Source organism: Sarcophilus harrisii, chromosome 4 (assembly GCF_902635505.1).
Source record: "Sarcophilus harrisii chromosome 4, mSarHar1.11, whole genome shotgun sequence".
In the NCBI taxonomy this organism is placed as follows: domain Eukaryota; kingdom Metazoa; phylum Chordata; class Mammalia; order Dasyuromorphia; family Dasyuridae; genus Sarcophilus; species Sarcophilus harrisii.
Window position 1 is genome coordinate 349,131,095 of NC_045429.1, and position 16,938 is coordinate 349,148,032.

The 16,938-nt window shown below is 45.2% G+C and overlaps 1 protein-coding gene across 1 annotated transcript; it reads right to left on the minus strand.

The window, feature by feature from the left end:
- Positions 1–151: 151 nt before the first annotated feature.
- MKS1 (MKS transition zone complex subunit 1) lies at positions 152–15,500 on the minus strand. The gene is made up of 18 exons (XM_003767941.4): positions 15,376–15,500; positions 13,849–13,958; positions 11,200–11,270; positions 9,242–9,397; positions 7,465–7,562; positions 6,829–6,957; positions 6,453–6,557; positions 5,700–5,808; positions 5,376–5,432; positions 4,499–4,541; positions 3,929–3,991; positions 3,049–3,119; positions 2,586–2,655; positions 2,208–2,315; positions 1,692–1,825; positions 1,159–1,241; positions 973–1,070; positions 152–886 (listed from the first exon to the last, which is right to left on the minus strand). The coding sequence occupies exons 1-18, from the start codon at positions 15,453–15,455 to the stop codon at positions 813–815; spliced, it is 1,659 nt and encodes a 552-aa protein (XP_003767989.1). The 5' UTR covers positions 15,456–15,500; the 3' UTR covers positions 152–812.
- Positions 15,501–16,938: the final 1,438 nt, after the last annotated feature.

The window sequence follows — 16,938 nt, forward strand, 5'->3', positions numbered from 1 at the left end:
ATTCTCTGAAGAATAGGATAAATACTGGGTATGAAAGGAAAAAGAAGTTATCATCTCTTAAGCAAAGCTGGCTCACCATTTCACATAGTTCTGAGAGAACATGAGTGTGCCAGTAACCTGGATGGAAAATCAGGCAAGACAAGAGATGGTGTAAAAGCAAGTTATATGTTTAAAATCTAAAAGCAAAACCACAGCATTCAATAATGTATATGAGTTAGGTCAGGCTGGGCACACTCTTGTCCATACATACATGCAAACCCCCAGATACAAATGCTCCTCATCACAGAGCCATACTCAGCCCCTACCCAGAAGCTTGTGAGTGCACACACACACCATCACAGATACCCTCCCATATCTGCCCACCACCACACACAATTTGCCTGAGGCAAAAGTAAAAAAAAGATGGTTTTGAGAGAGCCAGAACTCTGATGGTGAAAAAATCCCTGAATCATTTTACCTCTCCTTCTTTTCTGGATTCCCTTGTGACGTTGTAAAGTCATCAGATATCTCAGGCCCTGATCTGATGCCCTGCCTGCTGCAGAGCAGGCCAGCCCAGGGCTCCCTGAAGGGACCAAGCCTGCCACAAAGTCCCTCTGCCCATGCGGCCCTCATCCAATAAGCTCTGGCCTTGCTGGAATTTGCTGTATCAGGATCCAGACCCAGAAGGAAGGCTGAACATAAGCCTCAGGGCAGTCCATGGTTTTGGAGGATCTGAGTGTCTGTTATTGGTTGTTGGGGTGCAGTGGATGATGGTCCATGGCATCAGAGAAAGCACTGTGGCTGAGGCTGCTGCTGGTTGGAGGCTACAATGCTCAGGAGCTCACCAGATCCTCAGGGAGGTTTACCTGAGCCTCCTGCATGCGACGTCGGGCTCGCTGGAAGGCCTCTGAAAAAGCGACAGAAAAGGGGTTACCTTGCCTGACTAGGGAAGAACAGGCTTGTGTAGGAAGCCAGCATGAGGGAGAAACCTACCTAGCACATTAAAAATGTTGTTTTGCTGACTGAATCTTCCTATGCCTTCCAGCACACTCTGCATCTTCTTCCAAGTGGAGCTAGACTCCAAAAAGGCCCTGTTAAATGGAAGCACCAGGGATGGTCAGTAGAGTCTGGACCCTCTGCACACGTGAACAGCAAGGCATCCAGGCCAAGGCTACTTACATGGACTGCTGGAGGCAGTTAAAGCGAAAAGTAACACTGCCTGTTGTCTTACTTCGGAACCCAAAGCGGCTCAGACGGTCCCCCTAGAGAACAGGTGCAGAAGAGGATCAATGAGCTAACTGCTTTACATTACCTCTACCAGCAGTCATCTTCAGCTAAAGGTAGACTCTGAATTCCTAGTTTTAGGAATAGCTTCAATTTCACCAAAGAACAAAATGCCCAACACAGATGGCTGGCTTCCTGTTAAAAACTCCCTTTTTTTTCCTATCTTAGACCAGCAGCATTTAGGGAAGAGGGAGGAAGAAGGGAGTTTTCTATTTTCTTAAGTTGGTAGCACACTTACATCTTATCTGAGGCATCCTAGAACCCATGACACTACAGATAATATTGATCAGGGGAAGAAAGGGAATCATCTCTAATGCCAGAGGCATGGACAAGTGAATATGGATTTTGCCCCATATTTCATTTCCTACAGAAAAATAAGTTCCCAGTATAGGGTCCATTTCCTTGGACCTAGCCAGGGAAAAACTCACCTTGAAGGTCCCTGGTATTCGCACATATGATAGGTCTTCCAATTCCAGTGAGCCCCCAATGAAAAATCTCCTCAGTTCTGCCAGAGTTCCCAATTCCACTGGCCTCCATGTTGAGGCTGTAATGGTATGAGACCCTATTTTGCCAAAAGGACAGTAAGAACATCCAATCAGATCACTGAATCAAAAAGAACAGCTCTAATATATACCTTGCCAGGAGTCATGCAAACATTTGAACTAGTAAGTTCTTGAGTGGATTTTCAAAATAAGAGCTGCCTCCTTTCTCGAGGCCCTAAAACCAAGGAATTTTAGCAGAGGCACTTAAGAATTCCAACGAAGCTGAGGAAGTTAGAGCTACATCCAGTAGTCCTAAATGAAGAAGTAAAAATCACTGAGAACTTTAGTAAACCATGAAATAGTCAGAATTCAAATGTCTTTCAACTCCTAATTAAAGCACCTTAAGCCCAGAAACAGAATTACTCTTTGGAAAACCTCCAGTTCTAGGATGGGTGAACTTACCTGGTGCTGTGGGCAGTACTATAGACCCATAACCTTCCACCCGATATCTCTGCCAGAAATCCAGTGAGATGACTTCCAAGTACAGCACAGGCCACTGAGAGAGATCCTCTGGGGCACATAAGCAAACAAGAATGGGACTCTGTGATTGCCAGGACTGACCCTAGTTCAGGAGGCAAGGAAGTGTGCCACACTGCAAAGAACTAGGCTACTGGCGTCAGAGGACTCCAGTTCAAGTCCTGACTCTGACATGCACACCCTGTGTGGCGCTGGGCAGGGCTTCGCCCTACCGGGGTCTCAGTTTCTTCATCTGAAAATAAAGGGCCGATGACCATGGTGGTCCTCGCCAGCTCTAAACCCACAGGCCCATGACCAACTTACCAAGAGCTTCAGTGTCATGGAAGAACGAAGCCTCAAATGTGAAAGGGTAAGAGAAGTACGCCACTTCGTCCTGGAGGGACAAAAGGTTCACCATCAGGTCACACGAGGTCCCACAGAGCACAGCAGCAGCCTCCCTGGGACCGTCTCCACCATAACCAGTCACTTGCCTAAAGCTGGCACCCAGTGATACAGTGACACAGACGCAGAGGGTAAGAGCCTCCTATACAAACTATGGCCACTAATGATTTCATTTTTGGTCCTTAGTCCTTTTGGTCCTTTGGGTCCCCCAGTACAAGGCCTGTCACATAACTGGGGCTCACTATGGACACATGGTCAAGAGCCTATGACTCAGCTCTGCACACATCCCTGTGCTATATGTCTGCCTGATAAAGGAAGGAAGTTGCAGTCCCCAAAGCAGATATTCAGCAGGGGTCCAAAGACTGGCCCTTTTCTTTCTTCTTACCATTCCCACTGACTTGGTAACACAAGTCTGCGTTACTCCCGACAGCTGCTGATATGATGGACTTGACCAGTCTAGGAACCAAAGACCAGAAAGCAATTAGTTCCCTAGAACCTTCAGAACACAGTGAAGTAGCCTAGAGGAAGACAAAGCACCTGGAAGAATCGTGACAGCTCTCAATGGAAGCCTGGGATAAAGCCAAAGGAACTCTTTGGGTCCTAACTCAGTTCAGCTACTATGTTCTGGGAACAGTGCCAGGTGCAGGGATAACGATGATAATAATAGTAACTAGCATTTATATAGGACCTTAAGGTTTGTAGAGTATTTTACCGATATTATCTTAATTTATCCTTACAACAACCTGGGAGGTAGGTGCTATTATCACCTCCATTTTACAGGTGAGGAAACTGAGACAGATTAAAATGACTTGCTAAATGTCACACAGCTAGTAAATGTCTGAGTCTGCATCTGAACTTCAGATTTCCTGGCTCCAAGTCCAACATTCTACTCACTGTACCCCCTCACTGCCTAAAGATGCAAAGATTTTATCCTCAAGAAGTTTGAATAGACCTATACTTTCTGGCAAATTTCCTGCTCAGATTTATGTTATTAAATAGTCACTTTGAAAAAAGGGAAGAGGACATGAAAGGAGTCATTAGACACTCTTATCTGCCCCAAGCCACTGGCTCCAAGGGGCAGTGAGCTCAACAATGGGCTTAGTCTAAAAGCTCTTATCACATCTAAAGACAAAGGGAAGGGAAAGTACATACCAGCACCTATTCTGTCTGTATTTTGAATTAAGTGGTAACATGAGTCTTTCCCAATGGAAAACCATGCCATAAACTGGTTAAGTACCTTCTTTGGAGATTACAGCATTACTTACATTCAGGCAACTCCACAAAGAAATGCACATAAAGATTGTCATATTCATAGCCTTGGGCTGAAACTGAAAAGAAAGTTAACAGTGAAGAGGGACCTCAGGGAATTATTTCAGCATGTTATATACCTCCCCCCAAGAGGGAAATCAGCAGGTCTGCACTATGGTCCTAATCACAAGCAACTCTTCAGGTTAACAAACAGACCTAATGCTTTAGCCCAGGGAGTGCCCCAGAAAAGCAGCACCACTGACCATCACAGCGATTCTTAGGGTATGGTGGCTCACCCACAATGTCAAGTGTTGCCTAAGCATGAAGGACCACATAATGATCACAGAAGATTCATGCAAAGTTTTAAGACTTGGGAAAACATCACAGGGTATCCTCATAACAACAGCACAAGATGACTGCTCTAGGGATTCCTGTCCCCATTTTAGAGATGAGGCAGCTGAGGCACAAGGACTTACTTTCATGGTCACAGAATGACCAAGTGAAGGGGGTGACGATCAAACCCAGGGCTCTCCTGGCTCCAAATCTAGTAGTCTCTCTGCTCTACCATATACTATCAAGATACTTACCCACCTCTCCATTAACAAAGAGCCGCAGGGAGCCAGGAACAGCCTAAGAGAGTGGAGAAAAGATTGGAAAGTCCTAGAAAATGTTGTCCAATAATCAGGCTCCCACTTGCGGGTATCACAGATACAAACTTAGAACTACCACCTGATCCCAGGTATCAGGACCTGGGGGGAGGAGAGGGAGGACGGTGACTACTACCTCTTACTAATGTACTGTTCTCTTATCTCTGGCAAGTGGGGGGGAAAAAAGCAGAGAAGGCCAGTCAAAGAGATAAAAGAGATGTGGTAGACTAATAAAAACCAGTCAATGAGAGCAATAGCAGATGCCCGTTAAGGTACAATGGAGAATAAAGCACACAAGCATCCTGTTTTTCTTGGATAGCAGTGGGCAGGAAATCTGCAGTGGATCAGACCCACGAGAAAACTGTCCACTCCTGTAGACTTAGATTTAGGATTCACAGCCAGAAAAGAACTCAGCAATTCTCTAGTCCACCTACTTTTATTTCACAATTCCTTGGTATGCCTTTGGTCACTGTGGGTCTCAGTTTCCTTCATTAAGGAATGCATATGCAGGGAGTAAGTAAAAGTAGTGAGATTTAATCCCAGATCTTCTAACTCAAAACCCTTTCTATTCTTCCATGTAGCCAGGCTTAGAAGCAAGGCTTCTGGACAGAGAATGAAAAGATCCCAATACAGACAACTTAACCTGTTTTTTGTTAACAGTCAAGGAGCTGCCCTTCAATGGTGCTGACATCACTTCCCATTTCCTGGCACTTGAAAGAAAAATGCTCAGGTGTGACAAGCATACACTTGATAAGTCATAGTCATCCTGCTCTGAATTTATGCAATTAGTTGTACTACAAGGAAGTAGGCTACTCACCATCTCAAAATCAGAACCCACTAGACTGCTGAGGTACTCCTTGTGCCGGCCATAGAGCTGAAGAAACAAAGCCAAAAAACAGAAGCTTATCCCCTTTCCTCCTTTTGTCTCTGGCTCTTAGCTCTGACCAGTAAAGTAATAAGAAATAACCAAGGGGGAAGGAAGGGAAAACTAGCTAACCACACATTTGGCCCTAATTCTCTGGCTCAATCTTACTTTCCAACAACTGGGAAGGAGAAAAAATACTGGCCCCACCCTTGGACACAGCCTCAACTCCCAGTGTCTGAGGCCCACCCTAGAGAGCTGTGGGAACAGGGGCCTTACATCCTTGAACACACGCTGCTCCCGTTCTTCTTCCTCTCGCTGTGCAGGGGAGGATACATTCTTAATTGTGTACTTCCACAGCTCCTGCTTCTCCCCTTCAGTTACAATTCTGCTCAGATCACACAATGAAGAAAAGTCAGAGCAAAGACATTAAGTCTGGACAAAGCAGATGTGATTTCTTAGCTCTGATCTAGTGTGTTTGCCTGGAACAGCTGGAGGAGTGGGGGGGAAGGGCTGAAGTAAAGAGGCAAAAAGAGAGCAAGTACCTAGTAGCTTAATTTGCATTTTCCAAAGGGTTAAATATATATGGTTGGTTGTCAGGTGACAATTTAGGGAACAAGATCTGACTGTCAGCTTAATTTCATCCATTCTTTGAAATAAAACTGCTCCAAGGAAAGAAATTCAAGAGACACAGAGAAGTAGGACAGTTTGTTGTTTATTACTGTGTTAAACATAATATTTACTCAAAAATACTATCACAGAATGTCACAGTTTCATATATAGTCTTCTTTTCCATATTGTCTATTGAAATCTTAAGGTTGATAAATGAATAATAAAAAAGGTTTTTTGAAATCCTGCTCTAGTTAATGCCCCTGAGGCAGGCTATTCCATTAAAAGTAGAGCCTCTAAAAAGTGAACATCAGAAAGGAATTAGACCGTAAAATATCAGCTTTTGGCATCAAAAAATGAAGAGAAGGAAAAAGATTTTAGTCCACTAAAACTCTCTTCAACAGCCCTTCCATTTTTCCTCACCTGTAAGGTCCCCTGTTGTCTGTGAAATCTGGTTTCACTGTGATCACTCCATTGCTGTCCACTTTCAGAGTACAGAGCACTTGCTCATAATCCCTCTGACCAAGCCTAGAGATCAGGAAATTAGGACTCATGCTTAGGAGGCTAACAGCAGCACCAAGGATAGAGGGGTAGGACATTGGAAGGTCTGGGGACAGGTGAGGGTAATTCCCTTTCTCTCTTGGAGTCTAACTTTTACTACTACAATGCATGATCTTCCAAAACAAAACAGAAAGGTAAGGGTATATCCCACTACTTACAACAATGACAAAGACAAAGATTATAGGATAAGGAAGGAGAGGGCAGGGATCTGGGCAGTGTGGTCAGAGGTCTTACTCACTTTCCATAGGGTCCCAGATCCGCCATGATGTACATGGTCTGAAGCGGGGTGTTGATGACATGGTTGCTTCTAATGAATTCTTCTGATGGTTCCCAGGTGATGATTCGGGACTTGAGGATACCACCTTCCCTGAGGGAGACGTCACACAAACACTAATCTCCCTAGTCCTAGAAAGCTGGAAAGGGCTACCCCTTCTACTTTAGGACAACTCTGTTTCTTTCTGCCATTGAGCCTAGAGCTACTTTTTGATATTTCTACTCTTTGTGTGGACAAACAGAATAAATATAGTCTCTCTTCTATGTGACATTTTCAATTACTTCACAGAAAGCTCTTATGGCCCACTCTAAGTCCTTTCTTCTCTAAGTTAAACATTTCCTGTTCCTTTAACCAAGTCCATTATGAAATGACCTCCAGACCCTCTGCCTCCCTGGCTGCTGTTGTTGGGTCTGATGCTTCACCTCACAGCTAAAGGAAGGACTTCCTAAAATGTGGGCCTCAGGAGGGAATAGGCTAATCTAGACTTGGTCTGCTCAGGGCAGCAGGGTAGTCCCCTCCTCTTATTTCATTAGACTCAGGAAGATAAAGGAAGAGGGGGGCAAGTGAGCCCATGTCCCTCCGGCACCCGCTTGCACTCACAGCCCTCGTCGATCCTGACGGCGACGCCTGACATTCGCCATCCGCTCAACCAAGAAGGAGGGCACCTCGCTGTCCGAGGTGGTCATTTTCTGAGAGTGCTGGGAAAAGAGAACAGTCGTATGTCCTTCATCTACACATGATGACTTCAGGCTGAGTGACCAAGGGAATGTTCTTGTTTCTGTTCCCAATCCCTGGACCTGCATCTAGAAAGCAACCACCCCACAACCACCTACAGAGATGGCCCAGGGGATCCACAAGTGATCTCTCTTGGGCTTCATCTTGCCTCATAAGGAAGGCAACCCTGGAGCCCTCTTAACCAAGCTTGGACTATGCTGATATTATAATCAGTTTGCATTCTCTGAGCACATGCCAACTAGAAATTACCCAGTTAACACACTGTTTCATTAGAAAATGGAGAAAGTCATCTAAGGATAAAAACCTCCTGAGAGTGTCCAGGTGCAAATATTGAACATTATCCAAATTTTAATTTGGTTTTCATGAAGAAAATATGCAGGATCCACACAAGACAATTCATGCCCTACTTCACTGCTATCCTAGAGATGGTATTTGATTCAACCAACAGCATTTACTCAACACCTACTGTGTACAGAGCACTCCATCTGACACCCCCAGATATATGGCAGATGGGAAAGAGCACTGGATTTGGGTCAGAGCTGAGATGGAGTTCTAGCTTTGCCACATACTAGTCCGGGGGGGCAAGTGTCAGGTCACTTAATCTCATTTTCAATGAGCCTCAGTTTCCTCTCTCATAATATAAAAATAACTCTTTGCCTCCTGGGACAATTGTGAGAAAGATGCTTTGTGAATTAAGAACCATATGGCTATTACTCATGTTGATAAAAGGAAAAGCAAAAGATGTGGTTCCTGGGCTGGAGATTGTAGTCTCAGTTGAGAGAAAGAACACAGGCACGCACATGCGCGCATACAGCACACATATGTAACACACAGTGGACACATGCACACACATGTGTGTACACACGCACAGTGAATGAACACACATGTGCACATGCATACACAGTGCATCACACACATGCACAGTGTGAACAGCATACAGTACACTCATGAGCACACATGCATGCAGCAACATGTGCACTCATGCACACAGCAACATGTGTACTCGTGCACACAACACACATGTGCACGTGCACACTACACACACATGCACACACCTATACATGCACAAAGCAACATGTGCATACACATGCACATACACACACATGCACATTGCACACAGTGCACTCATGCACACACATACACCTGCACACAACATGTGTACACACACACACACACACACACACACAATAAATGAAAAAAAATCCCCACACAACATGCTAACAAGCACAGACACACTTAACACAAATTCAGGGCATGGACATCGGTTGTAAACTGCGGACTAGACAGAGCAACCCAGCTCTTCTGGACTGCTCTTTTAAATGCCCAAACACAATGCTGACTCAACAGTCGAGAGAAAAGCTGAACGTCTGACGGACTTCCACACTTGGGCCTTTTTATTGGTTCCCCCGAAACCTCTAGACGCAGGATCAGCATTACTAGGGAAGAGGAGCAGTAGCCATCCCCTTGCAAATGGGGGTCCTGTGGCTGCCAGCCCAGAGGAGGAGACAACAGGCTCTAGTCAAGTACATCACAGCGGGCAGAACAGGAGCACGTCATGTCCCTCCAGGTTTGAGATCTCCACCCAGGACAAAGGAAAGGAGAAGGGGAGGCAAGTTCAGAGAAAGCAAAATGAAGAATGTACCTCCTCCAAGTTGGTGTAGCGATCAGAATCAGTGTAGGTAAAGATGCGGCGATTTCTCCTGCCACCAGAAGCCTCTAGCTTTAAGATCTCCTGGCGATACTGATGATCCAATGGGGTTTGACAGGCTGACTCATTCTGGTACAAGTCCACCTCAAACTTCCAGCGCAGGAGAAAGAGAACAAGCATCCCTTGAGAAAACCCTCAAATGAAGTTCATGTTGTTTCTCACCCAAATTGATCCCACAGAATTTATTCTGCTGGGTACATTTACATTGTCAATTCTCAGTTATTCAGGCTAAAAAATATGAATAGAACAGAAATAATGTTGCTGCTGAAAGACAAGTACACCTAATACATTACAGGCAGAGCAAATGTAAATTGGTCCCAATTGCAAAAACAATTAGGATTATTCTTGAAATGGTTACTAAGATAAATATATCTTTTGCTGCAGAGTACTTGATGCTAGGTAAAAACTCCAAGGAACACAAAGGAAGAAAGTATCATTTACACCAAGATATTCAAAGCAGAATTTTTTGGGGGGAGGGAGGGCAAAGAGATGGAAACAATACAGGTGTCCAAGAATAAGGGAATGGCTAAACAAATTGTGCTGCATGGTATTTGGAACTTCGTAGTCAGTCATATACTTAGTTGATCAAATATCCTCCTTTCCCCCTCAATGTTCTCATTTTCCTTTCATCTCTGAGACCCTGATAATGTGAAATAGTCTTAATATTTTAGAATTATATTATTTTGGGGAGGAGAAAGATATTTGCTGCTGCCTAAATAAGGCTGAAATCCCTGGAGTGGATGTTATAGAATGCTATTTTTGACATATGAAGTGATGGATAGGGGGAATTCAGAAAAGTATGAGGATTAAAATTAAGTTGAACCAAGAGAACAATATACACAATGACTATAACCATATCAACAGAAAGAACAAAAGGCCAAAAGTGAACCATATATAATTATTGTACAAATGCTTATAATGATTAAATATGGGTAGTGAGAAGAGCTGAAGATAATGAATCTGCCTTCTTGCAGAGATAGGTGGAATAGTGCATACATTGCCAGACACGACTGATGTGATGGTCAGTTTTACTGAAGAACTTTTCTTTTCCTTCATTTTTTGATTTTTGTCAGATGGGGGCATTCTGCTGGGAAAGGGAACAGGGTCTGAGTGACTTGCCCAAGATCACACAGCCAGGATGTGTCAGAGGCAGGGCTTGCACTCAGGTCTTCCTGAATCTAGGACTAGCCCTCTATCCACTATACCATGCTGCTTCTCTCTGGGAGATAAATGTGAGGTAAAAACAAAAGGCATCAATAAAACTTGGATATATTTTTTTGTTAAAAATAAAAAAGAATGGAGGACAAGGTATAGATGTCTAAAATCTCAGATCATCCCCAAACTTGGATTGAGTGAAAACTTTTGAGTTTCCTCTTTATCTGCTCTTCTCTTGCAGCTGCTCATCAGAGCAACTTCATCAGAAGTACTGATGAGGGAAGGAAATACAAGTTTCTCTGCTTTTCACTCTCCTTCCTATGGAGACAATGAGAAAGAAAAGGAAAAGGAAAAACAAGGAACCTCATGTGAGGTTAAATAGAAGGAACTGGGCAAATTTAGCCTGAAGAAGAGAAGATTCAGAACATTCTCAAGCACTTATGGAAAAAGGACTAGGCTTTTTCAACTGGACATGGCCAGGAACAAATGGGTGGAAGTCCCAAAAAGCAAACTTAGGCTGGATGTCAGGAAAAACTTCCTCCCAATGAGGGCTGTGCCAATGGAGGAGGGGCCTTGGGAGGAAGAAAGGTCTCCAAGCAAAGGCTAGCCAGCCACTTGTGGGATGTCCTTGTGTATGGGTTGGACTAGAAGTCACAGACAGCAATGGCTGCCTCTGTAGACAGTCAGCTGTCATGGCTATGAAGAGGGACTGGGAGAAATGGAAGCCAGAGACTTACCTGACTAAAGAGTTTCTCCTGCCAACCAATCACCACTTCTTCTTCATCCTCTCCCTTTCTCAAATGCTCACCTGCAAGATAAGCAAAGAAGCCCCCCTGCTTCCCCTCTTCCACTTCTGGAGAGGGCAGCTGAGCCCGTGTTCTTATTCTCCTGCAAGACTCTCAACAGACCATGACTTAGCAATACCCCTGGGAACAGGAGCTTCCCTCCTGCTCCTCACTCCCCAAGTTTTTGCTCAAATCTGACAACCGGAGATAAACTGCAATGATGAGTGCTAAACGCCACCATCTTGGCCCTCCTCAAATTGCTCCTTTTTGCTGGAGAATCCCAGCCCCTTGAGCTTATGAGATCAAGCCCAGAGCTAAAATCCCTGAAAAAGCATCACAGTACGTCCAGAAAGAAGGTACCGAAAAGGAGCTGAGGGATGGCACAGCAATTATTTCTAAAAAGAATCCAATCCAATTTATTTTAACCTTTTTCAAAGATAAAAATTTCCTCAAAGACAACAGCTCAAAAATGTCTAAGACACTCATCTGGGGAGAGGAGGGGAGAGGAGAAGAGGAAAGGGTAAAAGGAGGGATACAAGAAGGTAGAAGTTAAAGAATCATATTTAGAGCTGAAGAATCCTTTATCACCTCATTAAGGGATTCTTAACCTTTCTTGTGTTAAGAACTTCTCGGGCAATTTAGTGAAGTCTATGGACCTAATTTCTCAGAATATTTTTAAATGCATCAAGTAAATACAAAAGATTACAAGGGAGATAAATTTAATTGAAATAGTTATCAAAATATTTTTTAAAGTTTGTGTACTTTTTAAAGTTCAGAACCCCTCATCTAGTCTAATTCCTTTACTTGATAGATAAGGCCAAGAGAAGGTAGTAAAGAGGAGAGCCAGACACAGAAGTCAGGGCCTGCGACTCCAAATCCAAAGTTCTTTCCACTTCACCATTTGTGCTTCCTCCTCCCTTGGGGAATTTTTATAAAAGAAATAAGAAAGCAAGAGTCTAATTATAGTGTTTCTCCTCCATTCTTTGGCCAATGAAATTTTCAGATGTGTACCTGACTCAAAAGGGTGAATTACATAGGCAGTCCCCAATTGTTAATAATCTAGAAGTTAATTATTTGGAAACTGGCACTCACTTTTCTATAGAAATGTTAAAAGTAGCAGTTAATATTCTCTTTGTTCCACAAAATCCATTTAACCAGTAACATAGGCCTCAGTTTTCCCATTTGTAAAATGAGAAAGTTGGGCAAGATTGCCTTAAAGTCCCTTCTAGTTCTGAATCTCTAGTCATACAGCACATTTACTCTCCAACAGTGTTTGGGGGACTTGGGGAAGTCCCCCTTGTAGAAATGGAGGTTCTCCTTTTTGTCTCAAGTGGTAACTTTAGACAGGTTTCCCCACAGAAACAATGTTTAGAATGGTGGTTAAATGTATTTATGTTACTGGTTAAATGGATTTTGTGGAACAAAGAGAATATTAACTGCCACTTTTAACATTTGATCGTAACTGCTCTGTAAGGCAGATAATTTGTAGATGAGAACATTCATTCTCAGGAATGGGCAATCCATCATTCCACAAGAGAGACTAGAAAGGACCATAAGTAGGCAGCAACATGTGCTCTGACAGGTTCTAGAGTGGTGGTACAGAAGATCCTCTGTTCTGATGTCCTCCTCAATTGCCCCTCTCCCACCTCTCCAATCTTCTTCCACCTTCCACCCTGACGGAGAGACTTCAATCCAGCATCCCTGGCCTCCCTGCTGTTACTGCTCCTCCTGTCTCCAGGCAGTGTCACTGCTGGTCATCTCTGTCTCCTGGCTTCTTTTAAGTCTCCATTGAAATCCAACTTTCTACAGGAGGTCTTTCCCCAAGCCCCTTAATTCTAGGGCCTTCCCACTGATTATCTCCAAATTAGCCTGTGTGTAGCTTGTCTGTTGTTTTCATGTTGTTTCTTATTAGACTGTGAACTCCTTGAGAGCAGAGACTCTCACTTTTGTTTTTCTTGTATCCCCCATGCTTAGCACAATGCCTGGCAGACAGTAGTTGATACTTAATTGTTGTTGGTCCTCCCTTCTTGAAAAGGACCATGACATCAGGGAGGAGATGCCATAACATGCAAGTGAGTTGGATTTAAGTGAGGGAGGGTGTGCAAGGTCACTTTTCCCTTCAGAACCATCTGGGTCCAGGGGACAGATAGAGATCAGGAGGACTGGAGATGGCCCTGGATGAAGAGGGAGACCTTGACTTTTTTAAGCTAAGTCTAACAGTTTTCAGTTTGACTGCCTTAATCAATGAATGGGCAATTGATAATAAATGTATACTGACTGATTAGATTAGGGTATAAGCACCTAGAACTATGTAGAACTTATAGAACTAGAACCCATTCAGAACTCTTTTGGTAAAGAATATATTTCCCCTTTCCTCTCCCTGCTCAAATTCTCTTTGGGGAAGCAGAGCAGCCAACCTCCTCAAAGGTATAAAGTCCTCAGGAGTCCAGGACAAGAACAGAGAATTCAAGAACTCAGGTTCCCTTCCTGGAAAGTAGGAGGAAGGTAGACAGGAATGGTTACTCTCAGACCTCAAATCCCACCTACTGCCAATACCCTCCCCAAATTCCCACGCAATTAAATCATAATATTAATACATACTGGCTGATGTTGGTGGGTTAAAGGTGCCCAGGTTGATAAGGTCATTTACTAGCTGGGGAGCAGACTGGTAGAGGAGGAGGTTACATGAGGAGACTCTCTGGAGATGAACTCTGATAAAGAGAAAAATAGAGAGAAAAACTTAGTACAAAAAACACAATGACTGGAGTACCATCAATGGGAGTGGGCAGCTAGGGAAGGCAAGACTTTGCTGGGAGGGAGGGCAGAAGTAAAGAGTTAAAGCAAAGTCTGTGATTCAGGAATCCTGGTGGAAAGCAACCTGAAGGAAGCTACCTCCGTGAGAAGAAAGTGCGTCTCTGATTAGGTCTGAGGAAGAACGATTCAGGTCTCAGAGAAGGAATAGACCTACAGTGAGCCCCAGAGAACATGAGATGGGAACCATGTGACTACAGAAGGTAAGAACCGGGAGAGGGGGCTCAGAGATCTAGACCAACCACGTCATTTTGCAAAGGAAGCTGAGGCTCAAAGGGGAAGAATGGTTAGCGTTCCTACAGCGGCGCCCCATTGGAATCTCCTGACTCCAGAATGTGGCTCAGACTTTGGACAGCTGCATTCTAGACTCCGCCTGGCAGTCACTGTGGGCATTTCCCACCTATCCCCCCCACCCCCAAATGAAGAAAACGGACTTTATTTCAGGGCTTAAAGCTAGAAGGAGTCTCACACTCATTTCAAGGAGCCCTTTATCCCACGTTCCTTTTCTCTGGGTGCCAACTTCTAATTAGACAAACTGAAAACCGGCTTGTTCTGCAGAGGGCTCTTTAGGGAGACGGGAATGGTTACTCTCAGACCTCGAATCCCACCTGCTGCCAATACCCCCCAAATCCCAACAACTAATCACAATACTAGCGCATGCTGGCTGATGCTGCTGGGTTAAAGGCGCCCCGACTTCGCTGTTTGACTAATGTACAACGATTAATAACCGGGTCAGACTGAGAGACTGCATCCGGTCTTACCGAAGTCCAAATCCAGCCTCGGAACTTGCCAGCTCTGTGACCTCGGGCGAGTCATTTTATTTAAAAAAAAAAAAAAAAAAAACCCTGCCTCAGTTTCCCCACTTGTAAAAGAGGGGTGATAAAGGGACCCGCCCCCCCGGGGTTGTCCTTGCGGGCCAAATGAGATGAAAATTGGCAATTTTTTACTTAGCAAGTGCCTGACGCGCAGGAAGCGCGGGATAAGTTATTATTAAAGTTGGCGATTATTACTATCAGCATCGCGACGGATGACGATGTCCTGCGAAACACCAGGCCCGGTTAGCACGCGGGCTGAAAGGGACCTCGTGGGCTGGAGCCCCGCCTCCCCGCGTTACAAAAGGGCGCTGACGCTGACGGGGCAAACGACGCGCCCCAGGCCGCGGAGGCGCAGCGGGCAGAACTCGAACCCGGGGCTTCCCCACCCGCGGACGCGCCACGGGTGCTGCGGGAGGAGGGGAGCAGGGCGGGCGGCCTGGGAGGCGCCTATTAACAGGAAGAGAGGCAGAGGGGGAGGCAAGGGGCGAGGGGGAGCCGGTACCGGAGCCGAAAGTTGCGCACGGGGTCCCGCGAGCGATACACGGCCTCCCCGGTGTCGGTGCTCCAGCCCGAGTCCGCCATGGCCGCGGCTTTGCTGCGCCTGCGCGAGGGGAACGCGCGCGCGCGCGCGCCCTCGGTTACCCGGGCAACGGGGCACGCCGGGAGAAGCCCGGCGCAGGGCGGGGCGATGACGTCATCCGCGCTCTGGAACTCCCTCTAACTGACTCGCGAGGCAGGCGTCTGCAAGCCCGGCTGGGGAGCGCCAACTGGAGTCTCGGCAGGGGGGGGGGGGGTCTGTAAGAGCCCCCGTAAATCTCAGGGGGCCCAAATTTGCGTTACCTATAACTTGTGCGCAGCTGCTTCACCCAGCAAAATAAATCCTCCTGTTAGCTGTGTCCTCAAATAGATCCGTTACATCTCTCTTTCTGCATTTATGTTGCTTACCTTTCTGTCCCGAGGAGTTTGCGTTCTTCTGCAGAGTTCCCAAGTCTTTCAAAGCTCTTCTTCTCTATGACGCTCTTACCACTGAGAATAAGAATTTTTCTCCTCCTTCCGCTCACTTCCCGCTAAATCAGTTCCTATGCGTTTTCCCAGTTTCCCCTGAAAAGTCCGTTTCATCATTCCTTACGGCGCACAGTGCTATTCTAGTGCAGTTTGTTAAGCCTTTCCCCCCGAGATCATCTCCTTAAGTTCCCACTACCGTGACAAAGCTGCTGTAAATGTTTTTGCACATCTAGATTTTTTTTCCTCTTTGATTTCTTTGCAGTAGAAGCCCGATACTGTGCAGCGAGGTCAAAGAGGATGCAGAGTTTGAAAACTTTCTGGAATACTTCTATACTGCTTTCAGAATGGCTGCGATAATTCATAGCTCCATCAGTAATTTATCCGTGGGCCTACTGGGCCTGGTGGCAAGATCTGAATTTAAATCCTGCCTCCATCACTTATTAATTGTGTGACGTCAGTCTGTTTGCCTCAATTTCCTCACCTGTAAAATGAGGATAAGAATAGCACCTACTTATCCGTGTTGTTATAACTCTCAAATGAGATAATAATCATAAAACAGCACAGTGGTTGTGATGCGGGAAAGATTCCAATCTTTGATTCCCAACTCCCCCTAGTTAATGTAAATTACCCTTTGAATTCCAATAGAAGATCCGGACCTGTCCCAGCCCCATCCGGATCTGAGCCAACTTTGGGGCTACACCCAAAAGCCCCTCGAGCTAAGTCTCCTACTATAAAAGGGCCAGGCTGGGAACCCCTCTTTGCAGAGATTCCAAACATGCCAGCCATGTGAGGACTCTCTGTCTACCGGACCCTCTGTCCAGTGCCCTCCTTATCTCTACCTTCACCTATCTCTTACTTCCAAACTCAATAATAAACCTCTTTTATCAATCTAGCTCTCGGGCTAATAATTGCTTTTATTGGGGACTCGCAATCCAAGGGGGTTGCAGGGGAGCTTTGTTTGACTTCCTGTACCCCAAACCTGCCACTAGACCTTAACTAAACCCTAATTTCATTTAGGTACCCCAAATCTAGACCTCAACATTTGGTCTACACCTCAACA